Source organism: Triticum dicoccoides, chromosome 1B (genome assembly GCF_002162155.2).
Source record: "Triticum dicoccoides isolate Atlit2015 ecotype Zavitan chromosome 1B, WEW_v2.0, whole genome shotgun sequence".
Classification (NCBI taxonomy): Eukaryota; Viridiplantae; Streptophyta; class Magnoliopsida; order Poales; family Poaceae; genus Triticum; species Triticum dicoccoides.
Window position 1 is genome coordinate 89855430 of NC_041381.1, and position 11061 is coordinate 89866490.

At 42.9% G+C, this 11061-nt stretch overlaps 1 protein-coding gene across 1 annotated transcript; it reads right to left on the reverse strand.

Moving 5' to 3' along the window:
* Positions 1-1717: 1717 nt before the first annotated feature.
* On the reverse strand, positions 1718-10860 carry LOC119321143 (non-lysosomal glucosylceramidase-like). The gene is made up of 18 exons (XM_037594963.1): positions 10297-10860; positions 10050-10160; positions 9872-9928; positions 9695-9771; positions 9496-9595; positions 9019-9092; positions 8335-8435; positions 7981-8084; positions 7480-7533; positions 6767-6822; positions 6640-6678; positions 6396-6537; positions 6046-6230; positions 5647-5717; positions 5372-5444; positions 4382-4443; positions 2488-3754; positions 1718-2213 (listed from the first exon to the last, which is right to left on the reverse strand). Exons 1-18 carry the CDS (start codon positions 10375-10377, stop codon positions 1955-1957), a joined length of 2913 nt encoding a protein of 970 aa, XP_037450860.1. The 5' UTR covers positions 10378-10860; the 3' UTR covers positions 1718-1954.
* Positions 10861-11061: the final 201 nt, after the last annotated feature.

An 11061-nucleotide genomic window follows, 5' to 3' on the forward strand; every position in this document is an offset into this window, starting at 1 on the left:
TACCCCCTTCCTTTCTCCTCACGTAGCAGATCGCATCGCCGCCGGTGCGATCCATCTCGTGCGCGTGCTACAAACCGCTGGTAGGAGCCCTCCTGGCTAAGCCTTCGGTGGCTGGCGGCGGATCTGGTCCGTGACGATGCCCCGCTGCCCTGCCCATGCTGCAGAGCACTCTCTATTAGGGAGGCGGGGTGGATGGAGGTAACCGGAGCGACTTGTTGGGGCCAGTGCGGTGCTGCGTGGGCTGGCTGCTGGCTGGCCCTCGGCTCTGGCAGGTCCTGGCAGCACCAGGACTGCGAGGGAAGCATTGGAGACAACCATGGTGGCGGATCTGGGGTTCCCGACCGAGATCTAGTTCTCTCCGACGGTGGTCCTAGGGTTCTTCTATTGCCAAAACGGTGTTCTGCTTGATGTTGGCCCTCATTGATGTGGCCGTTGACGAGTTTCGGAAGGCTCCGCCGGAAATCTGCTTGACGCTAGTAGATTTCTGGATCGGATGGGATTCGGTCGTGTGCGCCCCTATTTCAGCTCGTGTGGCTTGACATGAAGCTTCGTTGTCTGTTGACATTATGGAACATGTCGATATTTCGATTTTCATGATGAAGATAGTGGCGGAGAACGTCATGGCGGCTGAGGTATGAGGCCTTGTAATGGCGGATCGAGTCATCGTGGCGATGAGGACTTTGCTTGTGATTCGTGACTTGTAGCAACGGCATCGGCAAGTGAGGGCGGCAACACAGTCGGAATACAGAGTCTTAGCTTTCAGGATGAAAATCCAAGGCCTGGCCTTAATGGGTTGTGCCTGCAGTGACCTTGTTGAAGACATTTTTTAAGAGCGCGGATCTTCTTTAGGGTGAAAACCTAAAATCTAGTATCAGGTAACGACGGTGTTTATGCACTGTTTTCTTCTTGAAGGCATTGCTTTTGGAGAGTTTGGACTTAGGGTATTGTCTAGGTGGTGGTTCGTGCTGTAGCTATAAGGAATTGATCACCGTAGTGGGATTTTTTTCTTTTTCTTTTTCTTTTGTCTTTTGGCCGTAATGTCTTTGTGGCATTCCGTTATTGCAGAGGACGGGTGTAATTGGTATCTCCACGATATTAATATATTCTCCTTGTAAAAAAATCAAACATGCGGCCACCGTCTTCTCATCCGTTGTCTTTCAAGCATGTTTAGCTCGTGTTAGCTAATGCTTGTATAAACTATAGTGGTACCGGACGTGGAGTTTCTACACCCAGAAGCAAATGCTCCTGGTGTGAACAGTGATATAAAAAAATTCAAAAACAATTCAAAAAATTCTGAAATTTTTTTGGCATACTTACACAAATATTTGTTGTGCATGCAAAATTCCATCGCAAAATCATATTGATAGAAGGCATGGTAAGAAAATAAAAGTGTTGCTCTAAAATTGTTACGTACAAACTACAAAGGCATTTTTGAGGTCTGATTTTGTTTTTTCTAGCACGACTTCCACCAATGTGATTTCGTGATGAAATTTTGCATGAACAACAAACATTTGTGGAAGTACCTCACAAAAAAATTCAGAATTTTTTTAAAAGAAAATCTATTTTTTGACTTTACTGTTCACACAGGAGCATTTGCTCCTGGGTGTAGAAAGGTACTTTCGAGTGGTCTGTGTGTTTTTCTTTCTAATTCGGATTGCATCCAGGAGAGTCTTTGTAACTTTGTTGCTTAATCAGAAAAAATGCCGACGCTCACTAATAAAAAGGCATATCAAATTTTCGCGAACTTCTCGAATATGTTACGTAATAGTTCACTGTACAAATTATACAACAAGAGCTCTTTGGAGCTGTGAGTTTAACTGTCCCATAGGTGTTCCCTCTGACTGTAAAGGAAAAAAAAAAACTAAACCCCACTGGATCTTGGAGGGGAGCAAGCAAAAGCCGGAAAAAAACATGATTTACTCATCAGTCGTTACACGTTACCGTCTTCCCGTGGTTAGCATTCGCACTGGAACGTGGAGCTCGGAATACATCTGTTATCGGGGGCGATCTTTCGAACACCTATCTCACCGACTGCTCGGACTGCTTGAGGGGGTATATGTATTCTGTCCATCAGGTTTACCTTGGGTGCCTCGAGAATCGCCTTTGGGGGTGACAATGCCCACTGCATTGCCCAAATGGCAAGAGGCCGCATGTATACCAGCGACCTGTAATGCCCATCTGTGGTCCATCCCTCCGGTGTTTGGAACCAATACCTGCAGTACCACAGGAAACTCAACACATGGTTTTTTTGGTGGCACCCACACTGATGCTGCAAATTGCTGGTGCAAAGTAACAGCTACCAACACTAGATAGATTATTATGGACTTCTTTTTTCTTTTCAAAAAGAGGGTAAAAACACCGACCTCTGCAATAGATTATTATGGATAGCAGCACAAGCAAGCAGTAATGGAATGATGAAAGAAACGGTATCTGAGCTATGATTATGAAGGTGAAATGCTGTCAAACAATGTGAAAGGCAGCGCTTACCCGTATCCATCTTCTGACCAGCCGGCAAGAAATATTCCTTCGGCGGTGATAAAACCTTGATGCTCCATCCCATGGAGTAGCATGTTTGCTGCGACACCGTATGTAACACCAGTCCAGATTTCCCGAGACTGCATGCATGTCTCATCCACCTTTCCCTTGGGAGTCATACCATTTACAGCTCCCATCCGTCCTCCTTTTACCTTCATGACATTGAATTCAAATATTTTCTGCAGAGCACTTCTTATTTTGTGCTCATCAAAAATTGGGGGCAAGCCTGACGATGCGGCGTACCACTGTCCTGCAAGCTGATCAGCCTGAATGGACCGGCTATTGCTGCTTGTACCACTGTCATAATTGAAATAAGACCCATTCCATAACTTCGCCTCGTACACTGCTTTAGCTTTCATAAACTTCAGCTTGTACTTTTCAGCGTATGGACGATCCCCAAGGCGATGAGCCATTGTAGCAGCAGCTTGAAGTGCAGCAAGCCAGAGGCCACCACAGTAGGCACTGATCCCGTGAACAGTCCAAGCATCATAGGTTTGATCAGGAAATCCATCATTCTCAATGAGACCATCACAATCGCGATCAAACTGATCCATGTAGTCCATTGCTGCACAGACTGCAGCCCATACATCTCTACCAAATGTCATATCACCTGTGGCAGCAAAGTCTCTGTATACCTGGAGTACAAACTTGGGATTTAGATCTTTCCATTTGCTTGTATCATGTATGTTGTAGGCATTCATTTCGTGCCATGGATCATGTGTTCCTAGGTCATGAGGAACAGCACCTTTGACTTTACGGATTCCTGAGGTGCCATCAGCCAAAAATTTGACTCTCCGCCGATCTTCATACAGAACAGCGTCAGCAAAATCGCGTTGAATACTCAGCTCTATCTTGGGGAATAAGTCAAGGAGAGCAAAAGAAGCATAGAAATGCACATCATATGTGTTCCACATGATGTATTCCACTCCCTCCAGGTACAAGAATTTACCGACATTTTCAGGGCCATCCTTGGAAAGTAAATAAGGAATCGGTTCCTGCGACCTAAGTCCACTGGTTTGTTCAGGCATCTGTGATCCATGAACTGCTGCATACATTGACACGCTTCGCTCTTCACCATTAGGCGGGTCATCTCCATCAGAGACTTGCTCTGCTGCTGGCTTGACATGGTTATCTTTAACTGATTCTGATTTAGTGCCCTTCTTTGAATGTTTATGTTGGTAAGCAGGACTTGTTTCACTAAACGCTGGAGGTTGACCATCTACATCATCAGAAGGAAAGAACATATATATAAGGATGGGTACTACACATGGAATGGCAGTAGGTGCTAAAAAGGAACTCTGGCAATTGCAATTTAACTTTGAGAATACAAAGAATAATGCAACACAAAAGTAGGAGGAAACTATCCTCGTGACCGTAGTTTAAAGGGAAGACCAGAACAGTGAGTGAACCGGTCGAGAGACTGACTCAATTGTTCGCTGGTCGGATCGCCGACTAGGATGGTTCAATGCGGATAAAACCATCATATTTTCGTTGATATTTAAGCTAGTTCTAGAAAAACTCAGGTTGCATGGGTACAAATAATATAAGTAGTACTTCACCAATAAATCACAAAACCAGCTCGGCTCAATTGCTCTTTGGTCTTCAGCAGGATGTGCTTGCAGGTGAATTAAGGTCCAGAGTTCGATCCTGGCCTGATATACATCGTTCAACTTTTTAAGGTTTTCTGCCAAAATAGTCTTTTAATCTTATTGAAACGGACAAGATGTCGGTTCTGGTTTTTCAGTCGGAACGCCTGCCCGGTTCAGTTTTTGAAACTACGCTCGTGACATCCAGTTCTTATACTATGCTAGGCATAAAACCATTGAGAAGTATTGATACGACATACCTGTCCAAACAGTTCCCCCAGCTACCAGAAAATAAAGCTCGTTAAAAAGGGTGAACTTGTACCTGCAGATAAGACTTTAACTAGTCAAGATTTAGTTTTTGTGTAAGAGGAAGTTAAGACATCAGCTATTATTGTCTGAAGAGACAAAAATATATTATTGAGACAGAAGTATAGAGCTCCAATGGTCAAATAAATTATTGCGTTCAACCCATGCATAACAACACCCAGGTAGGGATCAGCAGGCCGCTACATGAATTAGAATAAGCTTACACAGAATGAGTTAGATGCATTCAACAACGGTAACAGACAAAGGTCGAAACAATCATATGCCGATGCGTAGAACAATAGAGGAATGATAAGACAAATCTGCCAGATGACCTGTGTGTGGGATTGGGTACATATAGATTTAAGTGAGAGTTGAGAGAATAACTAGGAGAGAACAGGTTGATTCTTCTTGCTTGTCTCAAAACATAAACAAAACAGCAGCCTTATATAGTGAATGTCCATGCCTTTGACTCTCCTTGTCATGGTTCTAAATATTGTGTGCATCGGTCAATATTGCAGTATCGGTTGGCTGCCGATATTGTACATCGGCCAATATATCTGTCATCTCAGCCACAATATTGGTCACATTTGCCAATATCCGGTCATACCACTCCTTTGGGGCCAAACTGACACAAGTCCACTATCCAATGTTTTGAACCTTTGCTCCTAACACGATATTAGACTTATAAGACCTCTTATGCAATAATATAATTTCCCAACGGTCTCTCCTCTTTCCTGTTTACCTGCTGCTGCAACTCCTTGCAAAACACTGAGGACCATACCTCCGGACGGAGGGAGTACAATTATCTACAAAGTTTAGACTTGACCCTTTTTTAAAATAATTAAGCAAGTTATAAAGTTACACCTGAACATGCTTTAGAGGTGCAAATGCACAGCTTGATGATAATAACTATATACAAGCACAGCAGGAGATAAAGCTTATACCATTCTGGGAGTTTTTCATCCTTGAGTATGGGGTCTTGCCACTTCTCGATCTCTTCTTCCCAAAGTCTATATTCTGCAAAGCAAGGGAGGATCATACAGCAGCATATCCAAAGGCAAATAATTAATTGATAAGTGAATCGGTAATGCAACGACCAATACTGCACCTATCACAGCAACACTAAAACAGTTCTGTTGTCAATCTATGGCCGGATATTCAACACAACTATGAATTACTACACTGCACTTAAAAGTCTAGCAAGTGACAAGAAGCATACTTGTTAAGGCATCATGTACCAAATTAATAGATGATGATCTTTCAGAAGTTCCATAAAATTCGGTGTACCTCCTGCAACATGAGAAAATATACGAGTTATGTCTCATGATTAGGCATTACAATATACTAACAGTTAGTTGCACATGAATTAACAAATTCACTTGTTAGGTACCACCGTACTGACTCTGTATTCCTTCATACAACCCCATAAAAACAAAGAAGGAAAGCGTCTGATGTGTTCAATGTGAACATACAACTAAAAAATGGGTACCCCAATGAAACATTTGACCATGTTGTAAGTGTTGCTTTATAAGTAAAATTTTGTAGATAGATGGCTAGCAGAATGCACATAGAATTGACAAAGGTGTTTTTCCTTTTGTTGAAGCAAAAGAACACTCACCTGTTATATGTGCACCCCTTCTGAAACTTCACTTTAGGTGAGGACCAAGCCAAAGCAAATGCCACAGTACACCTACCATGCGGCTCCACCCAAGCAGATGCCGAGACAGCCGCACAAAGTGTCTCCCCTGAAGAAGAAGGCATACTACAAGCAGCATTGAAATTTTCCCGACTGAAGTGGCCATCCTGAGGAATAAAGTAGAAAAATGGAACAGAACAAAAATATTAGCTTCATACAGATATATAATATGTTACTAGTGTAAATATGAGAACAAATCAAGAGATAAATGGTATGAAAAATCAGCCATACCCACACTGCAACATTGGAAGAAAGAGGTATCAGCGATTTACCTTTGACATGGTATCCCACATTTCCTTCGCAGAAACATGGTTCTCTCCAGAAAGACCAAAAACAGGCAAGACTGTCACGCTCACATTCTGAGTTTCGCAGGCAGCAATAGAGAAAGTAACTGGAGGATTATCCTTTGCTGTTCTGCAACATACACCAGCTTGTCATCATGCAGATGAACAACATAATGCAAAAGAATTCATCAAGTTGATGTCATTATTTGAAAGCAGACGGTTTGGAACTCACTTGTGATGCAAAAGCACTCCTGACACTCCGTCATCCTCACTGATAACAGTAATGAGATCATACAATTGAGTACCAATGTTCCAGAGGGCCAACAGACACACAAAGGTATATTAACAGATCTACTTACATGAAGGGCTCATTGAAGTGGCCTCCTGAATGATGAGAAAAACCTCCAATGGAATTCTGTATTAATAAGATATGTCACTAAAAGCTCATCCTATTTTCGCATTCTCAGTTCTACTAACAAATTAAAGATCAAATAATACTCCCTCCGTTCCAAAATAGATGACTCAACTTCGTATAAAGTTAGTACAAAATTGAGTCATCTATTTTGGAACGGAGGGAGTAGTTGAGTGTAAAGTTCTGAGATTTCAACAATTGTATCTTCGGAAACAGTTTTTAACTCCTTTTTAAGGGATAGAACCTACAGCAAACAGTTATTTATCCATTCCTCTGCACCAGGAATAATAATGAAAAATGCATAACCCTCAGTTTTGGTATTTCTTTAGTTGTAGCAGCTACACAACCAGTTATCTATGTATTACTACACGCACCAAACTCTACAAATATATGATACGCATGACTTGTGGTTATTCTAAAAAAGAATTCTACAAAAACATCTGCCTCCCACACAGACTTGGTTTCAAATGAACATCAAGCACTTCTGATCCTGAACCTCAGGGGCACAATGTCAAGGGTATTTATCAAGATGCCCCATGATGCAAGGGACAGCAGTTACTACTGGAGATGCCTACAAGTTTTCATATTCAAAAATGGCTCTGCCATCGATAATACGGTCGCACCAGTAAAGGTGTACATAAGCTTTAGTTGTATGCTTACCGCCCATGTCATCAAGAGGCTCACTTTTGCACGGTCTCTCCCGGTATTCACCAGCTATAATAAATATAACAAAAAGAAGGAATGGCCAAGTAAATATATCAGATAGAAAAGGTTTATTTGTATTAATACTAGCATCTCCACATGTAAAACATATATGAAACTCAACTGGAACTCATGTACGCAATATCACTATTTATTTAATTGCAATAATGTGACATCCCAAAATTTTCAAAACCACAGCTGTAACTGGAGATGCTTTTGTATCTATTATATTCTGAAACATTGGCGTTGATCCTGTGATGGAAGTGATACTTCAATGTGGACAGACCATATCAAAACTCTACTATCAAGGGAACATCTTATCTGAAGTTGCCATATTAAGTTTGACAACGTCTTTCAAGTATAACATATAGGGAAATATGACATAAGAGGCTATGTGAATACATCTACTGCAGTCTGCAGGTACCAATTTAGAATAAAACAACTGAGCAAGTCACGTACAGTGTACACAAACACAGATGCCGGTAGACTGCTATCCTTGTAATCATGAGGAATGAATGGTGATATCTGGCGGCATGAGATTTTAAGGTCTGGATCTGGCTCACCTGCATTCATGGGAAATTCATAATCTTCAGTTTAGAGCATGTCTGTCAGCAATCAAGAAATGCCATTACCAAGTTTATAATAGTAAAGCTGGGAAATGAATTATATTCATTCTACAATCAACACATAAGCTGACTAGGCAACATTACACTGAAGTGCAACAGCGCACTGGTAAACAAACTTCCCAATAAAATAAAAATTAATGGTACAAAGTTGGAAAACGTGTGTGCCCACAGTTCCATAGTGCCATACCATCGTAAATAGTCCAGGCCCTAGGAAACAATGCATGGTAGGTAGAGTGTTGACCACTCAGGTTCCAGTCCCATGATGAAATTCCAGAGTCGTTACATTTCCTGAAACCATCGAAGGCATCAAGCCATCAACAAAGTGTACTTTCTTCTGCGGAGGACATAACATTACAAAACAAAATCTAGACTACACAAATTGGTGGAGGTTCATTAAGCGAGCCATGCTGCTTCACATGATTATCTTGTATAACCAAACAGCACACAATTGCAATAACGATATCCTGTATCACAAACTTGAACAATTTTACTTACAATGTCTGTGCAATATCGTTGGCACTTGAATAACAGACTACATAAATTAAATGCAACCAACTGATGCAGATTGTACAAGTTGATCTGCCCACAAAAATTCCATAAGGAGATAAAGAAGAGGTCCAGGCAAATCAGAAGAATAGATGCAAGAAGGCAGAGTATACACTGGTTTGGCTAGGAAGTGATTGCGAACAACATTGAAAAAAAAAAGAAAAAAAATCAGTCTGGACTCTTAAAAGGCAAACAAGATGTGTACATAAGCTAAATCAAATAATCAAAAATTTCAGTCTGGATCCGCAAAGGACTGCAAAATTACGGTTTGCTCATGAGTCATGGCTAGTAAGCTCGAACCAAATAAACCAGGCTAAAAACTTACTTTAAGCCTTCATGGTGTCCAGGAGCCAATACCGATGAGTATTTTTTATTCCCACTGTCTCGTGATACAAATATCTGAAAGAGCATAATATTTAGGAGAAATCAATATAACAATGCTGTGAGAGAAATTGATACAGTGATACTGGACAGAGACTAAAGTAAAAGGCTGAATGTATAGATGGTGTATGTTTACATGCCAAAACACACATAGAATACAAGCCTGCTCACAAATATACGGCAACGAAATGGAAAGTTCATTTTTCAGCAACCAATAAGGAATCCACACAAGAATGTGGTCAGTGTACAGCCATTAAAATACATGGAAATGTGATGTCATCTTTATACCAACATTTATCCCCCAAAACTGCTAGCACCAACCAATTTCACAGTTGAGCACGGTAGCAACAACACAAGAAGTATGTAACAATAAACTAAATGTAATTAGCTGGCAACAACAAAGATAAGTTGAAAGCATTACAGAAAACTGGTTCTCCATGACCGGCGAATTCTCACACAAACCAGGAATGATGTGCCAATTCTTGAACTCTCCCCTGAATCCTCTTGAAATGCTACCACTCCTGCGAACACAATCTACTGATATCAAAATCTAAAGCCTACATGGTGCGAACTCAAATGAAGGAGATTAAAGACAGAAACAACAGTCCAGGAAGTCATACCCCATCCCTCCGAGCGGCACACCCTGTGAAGCCGACGGCTTGCATCTCTCTCTTGTAAACGGATCAATGGGAGCTTTCTGCAAAAGCACAAATGCAGGCCCCATTGTGTTAACCACACAATCTTCCACTACAATGCTACACAGTTTCTTGAAATGAATATGTGCTAGAGAATATTACCCTTCCATGGGAAGCCTCCTCACGGACATATGACCAAAGCCTCACCCCGAGGGTCATCTGATAAATTTGGATTGCAAGAAAAAATTAGCAGCTACGGCAACAAATTGAACGAGCGACAGAAACCAAACGCCACAATGACCCCACAAGCTACTTATGGAAACCAATCCTTGCAACATACCATCTTCATTGCTTCCATGAAGGTGACGCTGAATTCCTTGAGTATGTTCGCGTGACTGTTCAGCCTCCTCCGCCATGCCTGCTCCGGCGGCGACCCGCCATCCAAGTCCAACTGCAAAAAATTCCAGCACCACACGATAACATCAGTACACCACACCGGTGCCACACACACCACAGCTCAAACGAGGCACCAAAACAACGAATGAGAAAACAAAATTCGGCGCGCTTGAGACGCGAGCTCAACTCACCAGTTGCAGGGCGGTCCGGCCCACATACTCCTCCGGCGGCCACGAATTCTTACGGCAGTGGAATAGGTGGCCGCTCACCATCTCCGCTCACCCTCCAATGCCACAGGGGCACAGCCTCCTCCTCACCGTCCGCGCAATCCGTCGCAGGCCCCGACCGCCTAGCAAAGGCCCGAACCGGAGGCCGAGGCGGAACCAGGAGATCCACAGGTGGCAGGCCGCCTCATGAGCTCCCCCGAGCGCGTGGATCCGAACCCCCGGCGCTGCTCCTCGCAGAGACTCCGCGCCTCGATCCGCCGCCGCCGGCGACGGCCGTCCTCTTGGAATCGATCCGGCACGGCCGCTAACGAGGGCCCGCGCGCGCTGGCTCGATTGGACCTAGTCTGATCGAAGCGAAACCCTGGAATGGAATTTGCGCGCTTGCTCGCTCGAGGTCCACTTTTTGCTGCTGCTAAGCTGTGTTGGCGGGTGTGGTGGGAGAAGCGCAGCTGCGAGGAAGATGACGAGGAGGGGAAGTGGAGGCTGAACTTTTTGAGAGGGGAGGAAGGAACGAAGGTGGCTACGTATGTACCTGCCGGTATGCGCTTATGGGGTGGCGATAGCAGTTATATATTCTAACCGATCCCTAAAAGGCCACGATAAAAGGAGTAAAAATTCAGTTACTCTCTTAGTGCACAATGGTGACATATGGATACATATGCCCCATGATAAAAAGTAATTTGAGGCACCTACATTTATTTATTCTCCCCAATGCAAGCTATCACTAGT

Coding starts and splice junctions, on each gene's coding strand:
- LOC119321143 (XM_037594963.1), bottom strand. CDS start 10,377: ATGGTGAGCGGCCACCTATTCCACTGCCGTAAGAATTCGTGGCCGCCG. Junction 4,444..5,371: donor GATGAAAAACTCCCAGAATG/GTATAAGCTTTA, acceptor TCTTATCTGCAG/GTACAAGTTCACCCTTTTTA. Junction 3,755..4,381: donor TGGGGGAACTGTTTGGACAG/GTATGTCGTATC, acceptor CTGATGATGTAG/ATGGTCAACCTCCAGCGTTT.